The 23,137-nt window shown below is 35.2% G+C and overlaps 1 protein-coding gene across 1 annotated transcript in view; it reads left to right on the forward strand.

Moving 5' to 3' along the window:
* The window catches only part of man1a1 (mannosidase, alpha, class 1A, member 1), a 217,232-nt gene that overhangs the window by 25,618 nt on the left and 168,477 nt on the right, over window positions 1–23,137 (forward strand). Inside the window, exon 2 of the mRNA XM_689343.11 lies at window positions 20,930–21,026. Coding sequence (XP_694435.2) covers window positions 20,930–21,026 — 97 coding nt within the window. The remainder of the gene's footprint in view (window positions 1–20,929; window positions 21,027–23,137) is intronic.

Consider the following 23,137-nt stretch of genomic DNA (forward strand, 5'->3'; position numbering starts at 1 on the left):
CATCCATGTATCGTATATTTCCGTCCATCAATCCATTGTCCATCCATTCATTGTCCATCCACCCATCCATCCATGTATCGTCCATCCATTAGTCCATGTTTCTTCCGTCCGTCCACTGTCCATCCGTCCATCAATGTATCGTCCATTCATCTATCCATTGTCTGTCTGTCCATCTGTCCTTCCATCAGTCCATCCATTATCCATCCGTTCATCCATCCATCTATTGTCCACCCATCCATTGTCCATCTAAAATTCTGTCAGCATTTCATACCCATTTTTTAATATCTATCTATCCACCCATGTATCATTTTATGATAAATATTCTGTTCAGTGCCAATGTCTGTCCATCCATCCAGTCATCTATTCTTACACTTGGAACATTTGGCTATTTCACACATTGTGATTACTGACTAATAAGCAATCTTAAATGACTATTACTTGATCATGAACATCCTTGATCATCATTCAGCTTCAGAAAACTCATCCCAAAGATCGACAAGGTGTCAGTCGCTCACTGCGTTGATTTCTTGTTTTGTCCTATCAAAGTCGGATAATGAGCATTGTTGAATCAGTCATTAGTCTGTGCTCACACATTTGCCTGAGGGTTGTGTTTCCTAATGGACTCTCTGTGTTGATATTGAATGTTTGGCATGTATTATGAGACTGTTGCTGCGTTTCCAGGTCGTTCTTGTAAGCTGCCTGTAAACAGGCCAAAATGTGGCTTCCGGTCTGAGCCGTCGCTTGCCTGATGTGCTTTTGTGTGTCCATGAATGCATTGCCACACCATCACATTTGTTTGCGTTACTAAATCTTTAGTCAACATTTTCCTAATTTTTAATTGTATCTGTTCATCAAACAAAATCAGTTTCTGTAAAGGTCACCAGAATGGAGGATAAAGCAATAAATCCTTTTGTTAATTTAATTAGGATTTAGTTTCTAGTGTAATTAATGCAGCTTGTTTTATTATTATTATTATTATTAACCAAAAGTGCTCCAAAGCTGTGGTATTTTAGTGTTATTTACTGGTATGCTATGTCTTAATGTATTTAATTAGCTTTTTATGTTTATCTTGTAATGTTAAGCTTGAATTTAGCTAGCTGCTCACATTTACATGCAAACGGTTCTTAACCCCTGCAGCGTTTTCCTTCAAATCTCATGCAAATATTTAACAAAACAACTGAATTCGATTAGATTATCAGGATTTTGCGCAAGGAGGAGACATTTAGTCATGTGTAAATGCAACGCTGCATGTTGAAAATGAATTTGAGTTCTAAAGACGCTTATCCCGTCCTTCCTTCTGCGTGAACTCTCTGCTGCTGACTAGGTAGTTATAGACAGTCTTATCAAATTTGCCTTGTCATCTACTTATGAGGGCTCCCTACTGAATACTAAATCTTTGCAGCGCCGCACACTCCCTCACCTCACGTCTGCTTTTTACTGCAAAAGCACATCAGTGGAAATGACTGTTTCATTCAGATAATGTCCTCACTGTAAAGGCGGCTTGATAACAGCAGCGCATTGTCATAATTACCACTGGGAATTTTCTGGGTTTTCTCTAAGCCCCCGACTTTCTAATTTGGTGATGTCTCAATTAATGGTGTATTGTGTACTGTTTAATGATGAATAGCTGTACAACCAGAAAATACTCGTGCAAAAATGTTTCTGTTTGTTATCTGTGGTGGCTAATGATGATGAAACGCATGCATCATTGCCCTTTTATATTGTTGTACTAGCAGTATTTAAAAAAAATAACACTCCTGGTTAGGAATAACTAGAGAGAGAGAAGCTTATAATGAACAAAATGAACCAAACCACTTGAGCATGGATCACGAGGTTATTGCATAATATCTGAACTATGTTTCACAGTCATGTGAAAACTTTATCAGTGAATAAAAGTGTGTTTTACAAGCCTTGGAAAATGATCGAAATCACGCAGTCATTCAGACTAAAAGTCAGTTTTTCTTTTATATACACTAAAATAATTGACAATTGCTGTTTGTTTAAACTACCTATTTAAAATGAGCTGAAACAAAACAATTCTTGTGGTTTGTCTTAACTCCTTTATGTTGCCCCAACTCAAATCAATTGTGTGGAGAGCGTTTTTTACAGCGTATGTGGAAAAAAAAACTTTTAAGAGTTTTTTGACGAAAATGTATATATTTTGATTCAATATTAACCTCGCTTTAATTAATAGTAAGGGCTTCTCGGCAATGCATTTCTGCACGGAACAAATCTTCTGCAACTAAAGAAAGTTATGCCAACAGTGCGCTAGTTTAAAGTTCCGAGCTTGAACACTAAGGCCAATATGCATGCAGGCTGGATTAACTATGGTTAAGGCTTGTAACTAAAGGCTTATTTATACGGTTGCGTCGAGTGATCGGCGTGACCCATTTATACTACTGCATGCTGTTTCTGTTGTTCTGCAGTAACACTTCTGAAACCCTAGTTGACAGTAGGTTTTTATGTTTCTCCGTGTTGAGTTTCTTCGTGGGTGTTTTGTTTTTTCTGAACTCATTTATTTAGAGGTGGGAATCGGTGGATGTGCAACAACTTTAATCATAAGTTAAAGACAAAACAAAAGTTTCCATCTGGAGTTTCTTCACGGGACTCGACACTTATAAACAATCGTTCTTTCAGGCTTGCGACTCTCTTGCAAGTTCCTTATTTACAATAGAGGCATATTACTTGCACGTGCATATTGGGAGCAATGCTCATAGTGCCAAGCATCATGATGCACTCATACTTTCCAGGCACACCTAGTTAAAAGAATGCCTTGAGCGCACCGCGAGTCATGTTTTGAAAATGTATTCTTATTTTAATTATTTATTTGTCCATTTTCAGTGTAAAATTATTACTTGTGTTTAAATGTCAAAACTTTTTTCACTTATTTTTTAAAAAATGGACTTTTTTATTAATATTATGCTGTCTTGGTTACTGAGCAGCTATAAATAACACTTTTAAAGATAAGGAGTTTTCATGTGATTTTTCTTTACTAGTAGTGTTTTGAAATTAATGAATGCATAATAATCATGATAACCATTACCATTCGTTTTGTCACTGTAAAATAAGGAATATTGCAATAAGGAATTTAAGTCATGCAATATATATTTACAGAAATTGTTGCGCTAAGCGATATTATTGTCAATTTGAGATCATTTTATGCCACTGATTATATGATGATTATATAGCAGCATGTACCATAAACACTTTAAAATACTTCTTCTTAAGGTTGTTTAGATTCTGTTTTTAAATAACTCATTTTTAGATTCAAATTTAAACAATTTGACGTTAAAAATGGTAAATGTGCTATTATATATACTTATAAACGTTCTATTAGGTAAATGCCCAATTATTAACCTAAACCAGTGAGGTAGAATGTTAATGTCATTGTAAAATGGCTTTAATGTTATTTGTAAATGTACTTTGCAATGTCAAAAAATTGAGGTAATCTCCATGTATTGCATGATTAGTCGATATATTGATTGTTGTGACAGGCCTAAATGCAATGTCATGTGAACAACCCATACATTCATACATTAATTTTCCTTTTGGCTTAGTCCCTTATTTATCAGAGATCGCCACAGCGGAATGAACCTCCAAATATTCCAGTATATGTTTTATCCAGCGGATACCCTTCCAGCTGAAACCCAGTACTGGGAAGTCAACAACCCATATATTGCTTAATATATTTATACTATACAGAATTTTATAGCTGTTTTAAAATTGTTAATATTTGCTGACAATATTTGCTGCCACTATTGGACCAATACAATGCTTCCTTGATAAATAAAGGTATTTTAATTTATTTATTTATTATTATTATTATTATTATTATTATTATTATTATTATTATTTCAAAAATAATTTAGCATGAATCCTTGCAGTCTTTGGGATTCATGGCCTCAAAAAATTATCTGACCTGGAGGGCCTGAAAACAGCATAGAAGCATTTACTCCATTAATCTTCACAATGTAATATCCTACAAGTAGAAAAAAAATGAAATGCCATGTGAGTCTTAATAAATTCTCCCGTTTCCAGTACACTGCTGACAGGGTTTTTGAGTCTGAAGGCAGAGTTGGTCAGTGCTACAGTAGTACTTGTGGACCCCTTAGGCCCTGAGGTCAAGTAAACAGTCTCTTTTTTACAAAAAGTACATTTTCACTTTGTTTTCCTGAAACAAGAACAGCTGTAAATCATTGTGTTTCAGATCTGGGCTCCTATTTGACTTTTTCACTATAATCACACTGTCGTTTTTCATACCCCCTTCTCCTTTTCTCATTTTTAAGTCCTGTTTTTCTCTCCTCAACGATGGCTGCCAAGGCCACACATGGAGCTAGCTGGTGAATGAGTAATATTGCTTGGTTTGAAGGATCGAAGTACTATTGCTTGTGGGTCTGTGACATATTATCTATCTGTATGGCTCCTATAAAGAGTGCATACTGATATATCTCCTGGCCTACATTCGCAGCGCGTTTCATTAAGTTCCACTATGCAATGAATGGAAACAAGTCATAGCATTCATTGATTTTACTTTTTTATTTATTTATTTTTGTCGTCAAGCTGCCGCAGCCATACATAGATTTCAAACTCGGCACCACCAAGGCAGTAAACAATGAGTTGTAAATGAGAGTAAAGCCGCATGCCTGCTGGGACCAGATTGCGCGTGTTGAGAGAAGGGATGAAGATCTTACCAAGCGATAAGCTGCTGAAGAATCTGCGACTGTGAGAATGTAGGACCGGGCATAGGAGGAGACAGACTCCACTCGTAATCCTAATTCTCTCAGTAGCAGACATGCAATCCCTCTGATACTCTCTCTTGTGACTGTGGTGGTTGTAATTAAGTAAGCAAAACCTTTTTCTTTTGGGTGGTTTGAAAGCAGAGGATAACGGTTGTATCAATGACAAGGATTTGCCTAGATTCTGTGTGCAGACGCTATAAATTAATCAATTGATATTAGGGATGTGACGAGATCGCGTATGACGTGATCTTGCGAGATTAATCTTCATTTATTCTCAGTTGAATAAAAAATATTTTCCTTCATATATTAGCAAATATTTTGCCAATATTTCAAAGTATATATATATATATATATATATATATATATATATATATATATATATATATATATATATATATATATATATATATATTTATATATATATATATATATATATATATATATATATATATATATATATATATATATATATATATATATATATAAATAAAATTATTGACATACTAGACAAATTTTATGCAATGTTTGCTTGTCCTGTAACTAAGACTATTTTCCATTCATATATTTCATCAACGAAGACTTCTTAAAAATACCGTAAAAGTCTTGTTGCCACAAGGGAGACGCTGACAACTGAGTTGTGGATCTAAATGCAGGGTTTATCAAGAGATGTCAGAGAGGTGATGGTCATCGTATACAAACAGTAGCATACAGACAAACCCAAAAGAGTGGTCAATAAACAGGCGAGTGGTCAATTCGGGCGGCTAACAACATAAACAAACAAACAAACAAACAAACAAACAAAGAGAAGGACGGCAACAGAAAGACAAAGCAAGGCAAAACGCATCATAATATTAACATGACAGATAAACAAGACTCAGCCCTGAAGTGTGTGTGCGGTTTATGAGGTTTATGTAATCAGTGCATGAGCGGCTCCCAGCCGAGAGTGTGTGAAATCAACGGAATCCGGAACAGGTGTGTGTGAGCGATGCATGACTGGATTTGTAGTCCATATAATGGTGGATTTGTAGGTAAACACAAATCTCCTTGTTTACCTGTGATCTGCCAGGATTAAATCGTTGGTGATTGCGATAATCGTCTTGTTCTCTATTATTATTTATTTATTTTGACATCACAATTACATTGGACAATCAAATGTATTAAAGTATTTTAGCAGTCTTGCTAATTCTTAGCACCTGTCCACGGGAGACTTGACCTGAAAATAAAATAAAATAAATACACATACACTATTATAAACATTAAAACACATTAGAAACATTATAGTTCTTTACATAAAATTGCTATTAGGCAAAAGCAACAGCGACATGATCAACAATCTGAGAGTAAACTATTTGTGTAAACCCTGCTGTTTTGTTTTTGTTTTGCTTGTGAACCCACTCTCATGTCTCATCTCGTTGAGCAAGTGTCTCATCACACCCCTAATTGATATGCGTTAAGACGCTTGATATGGGTGGTTATTTTACTTGCAAGTCAAATGAGTGGCAGTAAAATGTCACTGAAATAGAGCAATTCCATGCAAATGTCAAACTTGCAATGAAAATGTTTTACCAAAGTAGCTAAAATCTTTAAATTTTTTTTTTTTTTTTTTTAATGTAGGCTATCTATAAATGTATTTTATAGCACTTTGTCACAGGACAGTTTATACTCAAACAAACATTTCAAACAATTATATTCAAACTCAAAATCAAACTCACAAGTATCATTTTCACATCTGTCACATTTATAGCGGGGAGGTGACGCATAAATAACAAAGCTTTTTCTTTATAAATGCAAAAATGTCAAATAAAATCAATCATTTTTGTTCTAGTGAGACTACTCATCCTTTTATTAGCATCATTTCTTTTGGGTTGTGCAATTTAATTCAGTGAATTTCTACAAAGTATGTTGTATATTGTAAACTTGCATACATTTTTAGGTCACATCCATAACGCATGCTTATTTTCCTCATTTAAAATCTAAAAAATGTTGACAGAATTATATTTTTCTGATCTCATAACTAGGTTTGTTGTATTGGAAAATATACACCGATGTTTCAATATAATATCAACATATACTTTCTCTGTGAATTTATATTTTACATTTTTACTGCAGATGTCACATATATAATGTTAGAATTACTCAGTAGCTGATAGTGAAAGCAGGAGAATTTTTTATTTATTTATTTATTTATTTATTTTTTGTTGGACCAAAGCTAGTTGATGGTTTTATGGTGTTTTGTTTTGCTTGAACGAATCGCTCAAGCTCGGGCTTGATGCCCAGGTGGGTCTGATTAGATTTTTATGCTAAACGGGTGTACCTAATGCGCTCAGCCGTTTTGATTGTACAGACATTTGAAGAAGACAGATGCCTTGTTGTCAGGTTCTGTAATGAGAGGACATTCATCTTAATGACATCAGGATAGCACTTTCACAAACTTGGAAAATAATTTGGCTTTTTAGGAAGGTTTAATTTGAAAGGTTAAATTGAATTAGTTAATTATTTTATTGATTGATTTAATTGTAATTAATTGAATTTACCTTCGATTGATTGATTGATTAATTGATTGAATTTATGCGCGAAAAGAACGTTTATTCATTTTCTTTTCGGCTTAATCCCTTTATTAATTTGGGGTTGCCACAGTGGAATGAACTGCCAACTTATCCAGCATGTTTTTACACAGCGGATGCCCTTCCAGCCGCAACCCACCTCTGGGAAAGATCCGCACACACTCATTCACACTCATACACTACGGACAATTTAGCCCACCTAATTCACCTGTACAGCATGTCTTTGGACTGTGGGGGAAACCTGAACACCCGGAGGAAACCCACCTGAATGCAGGGAGAACATGCAAACTCCACACAGAAACGCCAACTGACCCGGCCGAGGCTCAACCCAGCGACCTTCTTGCTGTGAGGTGACAGCACTACCTACTGCGCCAATGCGTCGCCTCGAAAAGAACCTACGTTAGTACAATAAAATATTCAAAATGTGTACGAGTATTTAAAATGAAATTGATTCATTAAAAATGCTGCAATTCTCACACGCACATCTTGTCAGGCAAACATGGCACAGGTATCACTAGAAAAACTATTTATAAGGTCAGAAGGGACATGAAAACTGTAAATGCACTACAAAGAAGAGACATTGGAAATCAAACAGTAGAGGATCTAACTGCTTTTATTAAAAATGAATTGTAAATGCACTACAGAATCATCTCGCTTCACAACTTATTTCAATCACTTGGCGGAAGTCATAAGGGGAGTTAGGAGTAAAAACACGTTAACAAATGTGGTATTTTTTACAAGTTTTTAGATTAGCAGCAACTCAAGGCCAATGATGCAACACAACGTCACAACAGCTGTCAAATCGCAGAATGATTCTGTTTAATTTCAGGATTGCGCTGATTATACCCCTGTTCAGATTACTCAATTTTTATTGTTAGATCCGACAGTCAATATGTCAGATTATGCAATTCTGACATGGGTACCAAATATGCCATATTAGGCAAGGCAAGTTTATTTATATAGCACATTTCATATACAGTGGCAATTTCAAAGCGCTTTACATAAACAGGAATACGAGAGACAAGTATAAACAAAATAAGTATAAATTACACATTACATAACACATTATTACTCTTTAGTGTTGTCAAGTGTTAAGTTCGATACCAGTCAATTAAAAAATTTTCAAATGTCAATTTAAGCAATGTTGAACACTGCTGATTGGTCATTGTGTTCACATGCTCAACAGAAACTACTATGATTAGCTATTCACAGAGTTCAAACACATATACACTGACAGAGCATTTTAAAGCCGTGTAGATCAGTCAATCCATTAGTGGATTATTTGTATGTGAGCTCATAGACAGACCCACTGATTGATGTAACCTTTTTTTTTTTCTTTTTTTAGATAATTTTTTTGTTGTGATGTTGTGAGCATGTTATTTTTTTACATAACAACCAGTACAGCGAAGAGACAGGAACATCAAATGATGATGCTCAAAGAAGACAATTGTTTTTAACTTCATGGAAGCAGACATTGCAAGGGTACACCACAAAAAAAAAAAAAAAATGAAGATGTTTTGTACAGTTTGCTATCAGTTTGGCAGGTCTGCCACTTTTGTTTTGCAATAAAACAACTGCACATTTTCCATACCGCTTCTTTTGTTTGCATAACACTTAGAGTTTTGCTCATTATACATTAATTAATGTTTTTTTATAATATTTAAATTCTACTTTCACAAACATGTTTTAAAAATGTGTGGCTAAGAAATAGCTATTAACTTTTTTTGGTAGGGCCAGTGAAAATATTGGCAGGGCAAGTAAAAATCTGAACCACTGGTCTGATCGGGCCAGTAAAAAAATCCTGAACCCTGGTATGTGCGTTTTATAACCGTATAATTCTTCATGACTATGGTTTTAAATGATACTTTGCAGGAATAATTGTAGAAACAATTAACTTTTTTTCTAACCCGTCTTTTTTTCTTCCCTCTCTATGCCTTGAGCCTGATGTCATGTCAATGAGCATTAACCAGGCTCAATACCTGCAATTGATTCGACTGGATGCTTTTACACAAACACACTGTGCATCCATGCATAGCGCTGCACAGTTCGAGAGTAACAGTGAAGCTGTCAAGGATTGTTCCGAGAACCAACACCGATCCATGTCTGTGAACTTGTTGTTTTGAAGTCTTAAACGACTTCCTCTGCTGTTCTGTAGAGAAGAAAAAAAAGCATAGTCAGCATGCTTCGCTCCCTCGTGGCGCAAGGAAGGGAAAAAAAAGAGGTATATTACGTTAAGAGATGAAGGGTTTAAGAACTGGCAGGCGGGTACGGTAGGAGGGACTGAATTTGTAGTGTTTGCGGGCAGCTGTTGAAATGGAAAGAGAAAGTAGACTGAAAGGGAGAACTTAATATGTAGGAACATGATAAAAGGCAGGATGAGAGCAGTGATATTTGGAGGATGTGACATTCGTGAATTTTACCAAGGGATGAGATTGTAAGTTTAATTTTTTTGCATTTGTACGTTGTAGCTTTTACAGATTTCCGAGTTCTGGCTCGCTCTTTATGGGGAGCAAAATACAAAAAGCTACATTTTGCTGCTTTTTATTCTGCCAAGATCCCACGGGCCATTTCCCTTCTTGTCTTTCTTTCCATTTGACCTAAAACCTTGCTTTTTTGATCCCTTTTTGGATTCCATTTATTCCTTCTTGCTCACTATGCCAATGCCGTTTCCTCTCCATTTCCCTTAAGACAGGAAGCCAGAATCATTTCCGCACTTGGAATGCACTTCCTCAAATGGATCACAATGCCCAGTGTACAAGAATTGGGAAAAACATGATAGCAGATGTTCAACACCCATCTCAATTGAATAATAAATGTATTCTTTAAATAATCAATAGGGTTTGTTTTACCTTTAAAACATATTATTAAATATTATTAAATCTATTTTTTTTTCTCCCACCCTTATTCAAAAGTAGAAAAAAAATGTCAATATTACAAACTTTTAAACACTAGTTTATGTATGTGTTTGACGTTGTGTGTGTCTTTAGTTTCATATCTTCCCATTTTTCAGCATATTCCTAAAAAAAGAGCTGCTCCTCCAGGAATGCACATGATCCGGAGCACGTCAACCTTGTGGCAGCTGTTTGATCTGTTTGGCAGTCCGTAGGGTGCATTGTCAGCCAGGGTGTGTAAAATGCCTCTCAAAAACTGTACGAGAAGAAGAGCAAAGCAGAAGATAGTTGATGGCACTCATTTCAAGCACCCACACTGGGTCCATCAAGCCCATGTCCTTGCCATTTGTCCCACAAAATCCACTCAGTGGGGTATATGCACACGGACTTTAAATTTTCCGCCAGCCAGCCCAAGTGCTTCCCGTGAACTGCTGCGCCATTGCAAAATCCTCACATTTAAGATCTGATTTCTTTATAACTCAGTGATCTTCTTCACTGCACAAGTCATTTATTAAATGAAGAAAAGACTCAAGCAGCTTCTCTTATCACAGCAATTTCCATTTTTACTGTTGATATTTGGTGCCAGATAATCAGGAAGTGATGATTTTGTTCGCTTTGATTCATTGAAACGCTGCTTTATTCGCGCGTCTTTCATGCGGTAATCCAGTTTTTCGCTTAAAGTTAATTGGCATTTTTGGATGGAAACATAGCTAATGACAGAAATAATAAAAATTAAGCTTCTTTATTTCATTCTCTTGTCAAGACAAGATCTAAAACAGATTAAAATGAAATAAATTAAGCCAAAGGAAGGTTGTATAACTCTTATTTTTATCCACAATCTTACTTTCTCTCAGATTTCACTCCCCGGAGCATCTGACATCATGTACCTCACTCAGGATATGTGTTAGGGCTTCCCCTACCGTAATACACCTAAAACAAGGATTGCCGTAAAACTAGTCAATGGCAGGGAATCGTTTTCTCTTGTCAACTGCAGGGAAAGAGTTAAACGGAATCATTTATCGATTTTACTCACACCAGCCATACACATAGCACAAATAATGTTCTTTAATTTGGTCATGTGCAGTGGCCGTAATTCTTGAATCAATCTCCATCATTGTAAGCTGCTTGCTTTTCTGTCTGTTCCATTGCTTCGTTTGTTAGATGTTTTCACTTTCTTTTGCAGTCTGACACGCGCCAAAGGCCCAATTTGCACCACAGGATGTCTAATTACATTTTTGCATTGACTTCACATGTAAAGGCTCGTTCGCACCGGGACGTTTTTTGCTCGCGTTTTCTGTCAATGTTTAACGCCACGTGACTAAATAAAGGACGCCAATGTGATCGTGCACACCAACGTGCAAAACGCCAGGTGTAAAATCGTAATTTTAAAAGAAACGTCTTATGCTCACTATCTTTGTTTTGACACGCCACGTCAAAACCTTCTCCCCCAATCAGATTGGCACTTTTGTTCACATGCATGGAGCTGCTGAAGTTCCAGTAAACAGCACTTAGAGGCGCTCAAGTGCAAAACTGTCAATGTGAGCGCACATTGAAGAAGATGCCCAGAGGCGACATGAATGTTAAGCTGCTTATCCGCTTGTTAAGTGGTGACGTGTTTGTGACGTATGTATACTGTTTCCGGGTCCAAGCCGCCATTATTTTGAGTGGAGAAATCATTCGTTTATGATCGCGTTTTATTCCTATCACACATTAAAGTAAATTTTACATAAAGTCATAGTGTACACAACAATCTCTGGGCTTGCTGCATAACAAATACCAAAATTTTAACAATTTATAAAACAATGAATCACTTTCTGACCATCGGATATTAGGCAAGGACATATATATTGCGATTGTGATTTTCGAAAGTATTAAATCGCTTTGTAAATGTTTATTATTACTATTTTATGAGTCTCCCCATTCAGTTGAATAGAGCGCTTGGACTCAGAAGCCGCACCGTGTGACGTCACACTTAACAAGCGGATTGCACTGGTGAACAATAAACATTTCTACATCGCTAGAGCTGGAGCTGCTACTTAAACCATCCATGCTTGTTCGAATCAAAACTTTAACAAGCGTGTCAACTTTCTCTTCTTCTTTTGTTACAACCGGGTGTCAGAAGCTTAAAGTTGTGTAGCGCCACCCTGTGCACCGGTGTCTTTCTGTTTTTCATTAAGCGCCATCTAGCGTCAAGGAGTGATTTTTGCATACTCTTCTGCTCAACGCCAGTGAAAATCGATTCGATTTGTATGCGAAAAAAAAAATCTCAAAAAACGCTGACTATAAACGTAAACCAAAAGCGTCCTGGTGTGTATGAGCCTTTAATCACTCGTGCTTCATGTGCATCTGCTTAGTGCACAGGCTGCAAAACATTTCTCCCCACTTTCATGTAATGTTGGATTGTATGAAACCCCGGAAGGGACGTAGTGGAGGAGAAAAAAATTGGCTGGGTAAAAAAAAAAATGGATGAAAGAAAAAAAATGGGTGGGAGGAAAATATATATTTCTAAGTTTTTGCGTTCTCTCGCAAAGTTTTGAGTTCCCTCGCAAAGATGTTTTGCCTTCCCTCGCAAAGATGTTTTGCGTTCTCAAAGTTTTGCGTTCTCTTGCAAAATTGTTTCTCCACAAACACTTCCTGTTCACTTCACTCACGTTAACCCTCCCGTTTTTGCAGAAATTCTCCCGTATTTTACCATTCTACCCCACTTTCTTTACATTACTGTGCATCGATGGTTGCCTTTCATATGCTACTTCTGAACCAATGAATGCATGTATAAGCGCTGACTGACAGATGCGCTCCGTACAATATACTGATCCCAGATCAGCGTCTGTACACGCCATTTACAGAGGAGCGGGTGTATGTTTAAACAATAAAATACACTGAATAATATGTAAACCTCTCCTCCTGCATGTTTTATTTTAAACAGCTTATTTTCTCTTAAATGAGCTCAAGCAGTTTCTAAGGTAATGGAATGCTTTCATTATAGATCTGTGCATTCTTACAGAAACACCTCTGTTATCAAACTAAACAAAACATGAGATTCATTGCTGCTCACTTGTTTGATAACAGAAGTGTCCCTTTAAATGGCGCGTACAGACACTGATCTGGGATCAGTTTATTGTACGGAGCGCGTCTGTCAGTCAGCGCTTATACATGCATTCACTGGTTCAGAGGTTGCAAAGTGAAAGGCGACGATTGATGCACAGATTTAATGTAAAGAAAGTGGGGTAGAATGGTAAAATATGGGAGAATTTTGGCAAAAACGGGAGGGTTTACATGAGTAAAGTGAACAGGAAGTGTTTGTGGAGAAACAGTTTTGCGAGAGAACGCTAAACATCTTTGCGAGGGAACGCTAAACATCTTTGCGAGGAAACCCAAAACATTTTTGCGAGGAAACGCAAAACTTTGCGAGAGAACGCAAAAACTTATTTTTTTCTTTCACCCATTAATTTTTTTCACCCAGCCAATTTTTTTTCCTCCACTACGTCCCTTCTGGGGTTCCGTAGGATTGTGAGGGCGCAGGTGAGACGTCATTTTTCGAGAGACACTCAAATACATCATGTGCGCTACATGTGCAACATCTTTAAGCCACCTAAAACAATTAATTGCAAACTGAAATAAATCTAATTTGATTACATTGTTTGAAATTGGATGTTTTATGAGATTATTTACCATTTTGTAAATATTTTGCATATAAATTAAGAATTTAGCTAAATCTTTTTAAAAAAAAGTTTTTGACTTTTGTTGACTTTGTGCTCTATTCAGCAATTGCAGAATCACGAAAAACTAGGGGGACTCTAAAAGGCACAATGTAAAATTGAAAAAAGTCACAAATATTTCACTGGAAGATTATCATTGGCTGTTAAACACAAGCTGTGCATATTTCCCATTGGGCATCCAGACCCGTCTGCTTGCGTTTCAATCTATAAAGGTTGACTAAGGTTGTGTGTATTGTTTGCAATGTGTTGTGACCCGAGCCTTTGGGTGCTGCCAGCGCAGTAATCACATGTGGGTTATAACCTCATTGCTCACTGACGTCACTGACAGGACAGGAGTCGCTCAGCCCCGAGCGCTGCGGACAGATGGCAGGCACATCCACACATGATAGGATTACGGCGGACATATTAGAGTTTGCAGGTATTAAAATCCTCTTCAAAAAGCAATTTCAATAAAGCAGAATCTGTGTTTGGATTTGAACTGATTTTGGATGAAGGCATGTTTGATTGTGGGAGTCTCTCGCGCGGCAAACACTGACAGTGAAGGGATTATAGCAAGTAGGGCGTGATGGAAGCCAAATACAAGTAAACAAACAAATATAAATGCAAAGTTTAGCTTAAAGTGATTTAGTGAAATGATTTGCACAAACTCATTTACTGAATGTGATCGTGATCTTGCAACTTTTAATGTGGATTTTACTGTCCAAAGTTTACATTAGAAAGAAGATATTGCTAACTATTATATATATAAATATATATATATATATATATATATATATATATATATATATATATATATATATATATATATATATATATATATATATTTAAACCCAATATTTGTCATTGTCTGTATCTGTGTGATATATAATATAATATAATATAATATCTGTATAATATAATGTAATATAATATCCGTTTTCATTCATTCATTTTCTTGTCGGTTTAGTCCCTTTATTAATCTGGGGTCACCAAAGCGGAATGAACCGCCAACTTATCCAGCACGTTTTTACGCAGCATGCCCTTCCAGCCGCAACCCATCTCTGGGAAACATCCACAAACACTCATTCACACACACTTATACACTATGGACAATTTAGCCTACCCAATTCAACTGTACCGCATGTCTTTGGGCTATGGGGGAAACCAGAGCACCCAGAGGAAACCCACTCGAATGAAGGGAGAACATGCAAACTCCACACAGAAACACCAACTGACCCAGCCAAGGCTCGAACCAGCGACCTTCTTGCTGTGAGGCAACAGCACTACCTACTGCGCCACTGCTTCACCCCAATATCAGTATAATATAATATAATATAATATAATATAATATAATATAATATAATATAATATAATATAATATAATATAATATCAGTACAAGTTTATGTGAGGGAATGTTTATTAAGTGAGGCCTCCGACGGTTTAGTGTAGTCTGCATCAAACCTGCTGGAAAATAATAGGCTTAGCTAAAAGGCTGGTTATTTTACCATCGATTAGGGTAACCTGTTACAGATTTTAAAGAAAAATCTTAATATTAAAAAGGAAACATAAGCTGGGCCACAACAGATCGGAGACAACAACCACAACAGATCATATATGAAGAGTTAATTTGCAAAAAAAAAGACTGTTCAAGTTAAAAAAAAAAAACAGCTGCAGTAGTGAATTGCTGCACTTTTTCTTCTATTTTTTTAATATTTACTCCAGAAAAATTCTTCATACACTTAGCCAAAATACCTGTTTTTTTTTTTGCCCATTGGCTGTGGATTCAGCAGCACTGGGATGCTCCTGAATGTCAGTGCAGAAAGTGCTGTTGAGAATAAATACAGCTCGTTTTCATCTCCTCAAGCCTGCAGCACAGCTTTGTCTATCTGTTTATCTCCGCCTGCAGTCCTCGGCTAAAGACTTTTGTTTTCACTTCTTTTATCTTTTCTTTTTCAATCAGTGTTTTTTAGTGTCGAGTGGCTATCTTTGAAAGCAAAGAGTTACATGATTAGGGCACACTTAAAGTTAGGCCAGAAGTCGATAAAACTGATCTAATTTCACTGGAGCCAGTTGGCTTGTGTTTGCAGACTGTGCCGAAGCCGCAAATGACTTTAACCAGGCTGAAGAGAGAGTGTGCGTGTGTGTGTGGAGCTTTTTTCTCTCTCTTTCTTTGGTGCCGTATGACGCTCTCCGGGGAGAACAGCAGGTCTGTTTCTCTTGACCTGCTAACTGGCACCCCTGGGGAGAGCAAATACTGTGGTCTAAAACACTTTCTGCCGACTTTGAGAATGGATGAGCTGGAGGTGTGAATTGTTTAATGCACAAATTACCACTAATATTTCATCCCTTTCCTATCATCCTTTCTGTGGGATCATCAGCGTCTTCCTGTCACCGTGAATAATGAGTTTTGTGGGTTTTTTTTTTCTTCTTTTCTGCTTATCTTTGTTTTGTTGAGACTGCACACATTATTAGTAAATACCGCAGCTGTTTGTCTCCTATATATATATATATAAGTGACACCAGATTGAGATAAAAAAAAGATTAATGTATTTTTAAACTATCGGGCCATTTGATTATTTTGGCTTGCTTTTTTGCTTTGAGAAATGCTTAAATATATTGTGGAAGTGTGTAAAGCAGTCGTTATACTTTGCTGCTATGATTCAAACTATTAGATTTTGCTCATTAAGCAGACCCCCTAGTTTTTCACAATATTTTTTGTAATTTTTTTTTTTCATTATTTTATTTTGCGATTAAAATGACTGATTTTGTGATGGTAATTCCCAGAAATTTCCCAGCGATTAAAAAATTATTATTATTTACCATATTTGGTAGTCTTTTATGTTAGGTGTGCAATCTGACACAATGACACTGACACAAATCATAAAAATAAAGCTTCTTTATTTTGGTGTCTTGTCAAGACAATATATAAAACAGTACGGCTTTAGCCAAAGGAAGGTTGTATAACTCTTTATTTTTTTCCAAGATCTTCCTCAGATTTTGACTTTAATTGTATATATAAATCAGAGGTCGCGTTAGACTTTCTCGTTGTCCGTCATTTTGACAGAGAGGGTTGTAAAATTTCCGTTATACCTTATTGATCGTTAGTTAATTTGCAGACTTTCTAATCGCTTTTTTCATTCATAGTTTAATAATGAACTTGCACGATGAGCAAATAGGCTAAATTATTCATTTATTTATTTGACAAATGAGCAAAAACTCCCGTCTGCCTTAACTTATATCTTCCTCCTGGGTCGACCTGAACTGGGTGCTTGCCTGTGCGTAATCAAACGCATCGAGGGAGACTGTCTTTGCCTCGAAAAGTTGACTTCTCGTGACCAAAGACTGGATTTATAGCGCCACTTCAGCCAGCGTTTTGTAGTTAGGAAACATTTCTGCTAAGGCTGTGATCAGAAAGTTTGCTGGATTCTCTGAATGTGGGATTTCCCGATCCTGTAAGCACTTACTTCACCTGGAAAAATTACTACAGCATGCGCTTCTTCTGCACCAGGTGCGTGGGTGCACCCCTTTGAGTCCGATAGGGCTCACAACGCACCCCAGATAGCAAAATACACTCGAGCCAGTTTCGCCTAGATCCTCACCTGCAGGAGACTCCGGCTGCCGTACTCGGGCCAGATGCCTGTGGACTCACTGCCCGATTCGAATTTGACCAGAGTCAATCGGGCCAGATGCTGCTGCCGTAAGTGAGCCAATGCTGCCGCATCCGATCCAGAATCGGCCTGTGAGTAATTTGCGCTACGGCCCAGAGCTGGTACGACTCAGTCTTCATATACCATCATATAAAACCTTTTGGTATTACATTGGTACTTGATACATGGTATTACAACCATTTGAATTTATATAACAGCAAATGCAGGCTATAATGTAAACACAAAGTGTAGGCACTGCGTTTATTCTTTGAATAAAATGCAAACAGCATACATCTTATAACAAAAATAATCAAAGGACAAAATAAATAATAATAAACATTTATTGATTGCAAGAAACAAATAATACTAAAAATGGATAACGTTAAATTATTTTGTAGTGCACAACAACATCAATATAAAAACAATAAACCCGACCTCCTTGCTAGCTGCCGCTTGGTTGAATCGGATTTTTGTCTGTTAGTTCTTCATCGTCTACTGCCTCACTTCCTCTTTTTTACAACTTTATTATTAATATCACAACTATTTGGCTGTTTAAAGAAACTTATCGCACTCAGCTGCTGTGACATTTTTGCAACTGTATGCAGCGGTGACAAAGAGGAGACAAAACAAGGGCAATCGTCATCATCTGGACAGGACTGGGAATTACAGTTAGCTACCAATTACAATAGATCACTCTCAGCATAATCCATCAAAATGACGGATCGCCTTCAGATTTTTCCGTCACTGTTGAAAAAATCTGTCAATGACGGAAAATATTCGGTTAACGCGACCTCTGATATAAAAATATATATAGAAATCTCTTCTGTATTTTAAGTGCTGATCCCAAATGAAATTAATTATCATTGTCCAAACTGTGAATGTGCTTCACATTTCTTATTTTGTGCTTCAACACAAGATTTGAATTACCACACTCCGAGGATTGATTCATGACCTTTGTGTCTGTAACTGAATCTCAAATAGGTCCCAGTCTCACAATGAATGCCTTTTGCTCAAAATAAATATATATCACAGAAGTCCATTGATTGAAAACCTGTTGCGTTGTCAGCATCAAGTGGTAAAGACTGCAAACAGACTCTTGTGATCAATGTTTCAGCATGGTATCAACTGAAATGCAGCTTTCAGTAAAATGTCACATCACATCATGTATGATAATGAGGCAGAACCTTTTCATTCAATAAAGCCATGCTGTCTCATGAATAGTTATTAGACATTGCAGTAGTGTATGCAGATATCTTGTGCATTAAATTTGAATCTACTTTATATCCCAATAATGTATTTTATGACACTAAAATAACTTTTATTATTTAATATTATTATTATTTTTATTTTACCCATACATAATGTACGTAAAAAAAATTATCTCTCTTCAGGTTGAAATAAATTATTTTTATTATATTTATTTAAAATTCATTTAATAACATTTTTAAAATTTATTTATTACATATTATTTATTCATTTATTTATTTTTATTTATATATGTTTTTATTGTAATGTTTGTGTTTTTAATTTATTTTATTTATTTCATTTTATTCATTTATTTTTATTTATATTTTTTATTTATTTTATTTTTTATTTATTGTTATCATACTTATTTGTAAAGATAAATTATTTCTATTCTATTCTATTTTGACAAAAAGAAAAAAAATGAAATTAACCAACATGTTGACTCTAACTTGAATAGTTATTAGACATTACAGTAGTGTTTTCAGATATTTTGTGATGCTAAATTTGAATATACTTTAAATCCCAATAATGTATTTTATGACACTAAAATAATTTGTATTATTTAATATATATATATATATATATATATATATATATATATATATATATATATATATATATATATATATATATATATATATATATATATATTTTTTTTTTTTTTTTTTTTTTTTTACCCATACATAAGGTACGTAAGGAAAATGGTCTCTCTTTAGGTTGTTTTCAGATGTTCTTGACATATGGTGTTGATATGCTGCAAAGTGACTTTGCTCTTTATTTTCATTAAGCAACCAATACACTGATGCAGCAAAGGAAGTTACATCAATATTTTGTTGTTCATCACAATGACGTGTTTGGCATTTTCCTCTTCGAGAGAGTTTCCACAAAGAGGTTGTTTTTTATTGTGTTTAGCTTTAAGATGTTGTATGAAATTTGCAATATTGAACAAAGTTCTATTGCCATCAAATTTTCACATAGTATTTCAGTTTGGGGGTGGCATGGTGGCTCAGTGATTAGCACTGTTGCCTTACAGCAAGAACATCGCTGGTTCGAGCCGTGGCTGGGTTAGTTGGCATTTCTGTGTGAAGTTTGCATGTTCTCCCCACGTTTGTGTGGGTTTCCTCTGGGTGCTCTATAATCCTATTACTTACTTTAGGAATTTTTGTAATGCGTAATAATGAAGGGGTTTTTAGTTTTACAACATGTATGTAGGGCTCAAAATACCGTCTGCTTACAGCCCATTTTCATCTACAATTAATCATGGTGGAGACATGAGCATTGAGATTTTCTCAATTAATTAAGCACTCCGCACTGCTCATTAGTGCTGAAATGGATCCATTAAATCTGTCGATGTGAATCAAATTAATCACTGGTATTAATCCCCAATTTTCACCGTCCCTATTGATGTTAGTTATTGACATATTAATTTTACTTTTCAGAACAGAGATTCAGTTGTGTTTGTAAAATAGTTTTCTTCTGTTATGTTATGATATTTTTTTTTCATTAAAAAAAATTACAATTGTATTAGTTTATATATATATATATATATATATATATATATATATATATATATATATATATATATATATATATATATATATAAACTAATTTATTTTTAATTGCACATTATTTTCATTATTTATTTTCAAAAATAAATATATTTTTTAAATTTGTTAATTTAATTACTTTTTTATTTATTAATTTAATTTAATAATTTTTTATGTATATATGTTTTATTTATTGTAGTTATATATAATTTATTTAATCTTATTTATTTTAATGTTTTCAATGTATTTTAGTTTTTATTCATTTTTATGTGCAAGTTATTTTTATTTTATTTATTTTAAAAATAAATATTGAATTTTTAAAAAGTAGTTTATTTAATAACATTTATTTATGTATTTATTACATTTTAATTATTACATTTTATTTATTTTTTATTTATACATTTTCTATTTATTGTTGTTTTAAATATTTGTATTTTCATTTTATTTCATTTATTTAGTTTTATTTATATTTTTTTATGTATTTTAGTTTTTTTTTTGTATTTCATCATATTTATTTATAAAATAAGTTAATAATTTCTTTACTATTCTTACAAATAAAAATAATAATTAACCATCATGTTAACTGTTTCTCCTCAGATGATGCAGTTTGCTTGGGACAATTACAAGCACTACGCCTGGGGATCCAACGAGCTGCGGCCTGTCTCCAAGCAAGGCCACTCCAGCAATTTGTTTGGTGAGTGACTGTCTATAGTGCTTTTTTGACCGTGAAACTATGATTCGTGCACGTACAGCTTCACGCCACACAGATAAATTGGTGAGCAGTCAGAAGTGTCCATCAACGCTGCACAGGTGCTTAGGTGACCTCTATCAGAAAGACTTTTGATTTCTCTCCGCTCCGTCTCACTTCACAAGCTCCGTCTGGATCTATTTCTGCTTTCAAGAGGACAAACAAAACCATTTCTGACTGCGTCGGGCAGGAATAGCTCGGACACATTGCGCAAATATAGTTTCACAAAATCCTTGATCTTCTCTGGTACCTTTTTACGCATTAATGTGTTTTCCTGCCTCTGAAGAAATGTTGTGCCCCTTTTGCTCGTCACCCTCTTGACCCATTTCTATTTTGAAGCTGAAAAGCGCAGGTTGTGAGTGGGCATGCAAATGCTTGAATAATTCATGAAGAACCGTCCATCTTCTTGGTAGGTTTGTAATATACGTCAATAACTCAAGGGGATGCAGGAACAACAATACATTATATCACACTGTTTTGCAGTGTGGAAGTTGTAATGGATCTTTTAGCTCCTCCTAAAGAAAAGTTTCAAAAGTTTTTAAACATACTAGGGCTGCCCAATATATGATTTCAGCATTGATATAGCAGTGTGCAGATCTGCAATAGTGGCATCGCAAGATATGCAATGTTCATTCTGAATTACAGTTGACCAAGCAGGAGCTACAGAATTGTATTTAATTACCAGACTACTGACAAAAGTCCTGTCGCCTATCCAAGTTTTAGGAACAACAAATAATTACTTGACTTCTAGTTGATCATTTGGTATCAGAAGTGACTAATATGAAAGAGAAAGGCCTCTAGATTACTCAAACTAAAATATGATCATGCCTTGATTTTTAATTATTTAATTAGGACAGTAAGGCTTAACTTTGTTTAGACAAAAGAAATAGAAATAAGACAGAAATAATGTACAGTATAGAATATAAAGTCATGGTGCAGTGGAGAAAGAATTGGTATCGTGTATGACTCCCATGAGCTTGGAGGACTGCATCCATACATCTTTTCAATGACTCAAATAACATATTAATAAAGTCATCTGGAACGGCAAAGAAAGCATTTTTGCAGGACTCCCAGAGTTCATCAAGATTCACTGAATTCATCTTAAATGCCTCCTCCTTCATCTTACCCCAGACATGCTCAATAATGTTCATGTCTGGTGACTGGGCTTGCCAATCCTGGAGGACCTTGACCTTCTTTGCTTTCTGGAACTTTAATGTGGAGGCTGAAGTATATGAGAAGAAGCACTATCCTGCTGAAGAATTTGTTATTTGTTGCTCGAACAACTGTGACCGACCACAAGGCTTTTGTCAGGTAGTGTATATTTATACGTATTTTATATAATTTATACAAAAAAAAAGTTTTATTACTTACATTTTTGACTTATTTCTAGTCTAAATATCTTCATTAAAAAAGTGAAAACAAGATTATTTTAATTACCCCAATAGCAGATGATTTTACTTGTTTTAAGGGAAAAAAGCTTTTATTACCTGAAGTAATAAAAGCATTTCTTTGTTTCTGTACCTGAATACTGTTAGACCCCCCAGAAAACTGTCAAGTAGTGCTATTCATATTGCAATATTTATTGCAGAAAAATAAAGTATCACCATATCAGATTTTTCCAATATCGTGCAGCCCTAAATCATACTATGAGAAAAATGGAACACATATTTCTAAAGGAATGACAAGCACTTAAATACATTTTAGCTTATTGTCCAAAACCAAAAATACTGTTTTTTTTCTCTAATAATAATGGTAATTCTCTTTGGCAGCTGTGATGCCTGATTACTGGATTAAACTTGGCACTCGACTTGGATCACTGATTAATTAACATTTCATTTTTTGCATGGCAGCCAACCTATTAGGTTTAATTGTTCATTGTAATTATAAGTTAATTGCATTTTTTAAGGGATTTAAACTGTTTTTGTACTTTTGATTGTTTCTTATTGTCAGTGCATTTGTGTGCAAATTGTGTACAAACTATGTTTAAGATATTGCTGGTGAGGGGCGATTGCATTGATAAAGTAAAACATCTGAATAAATTGTTTTTAAAGTTTTTA

The sequence above is a fragment of the Danio rerio genome, chromosome 20 (assembly GCF_049306965.1).
Source record: "Danio rerio strain Tuebingen ecotype United States chromosome 20, GRCz12tu, whole genome shotgun sequence".
NCBI classification, from domain to species: domain Eukaryota; kingdom Metazoa; phylum Chordata; class Actinopteri; order Cypriniformes; family Danionidae; genus Danio; species Danio rerio.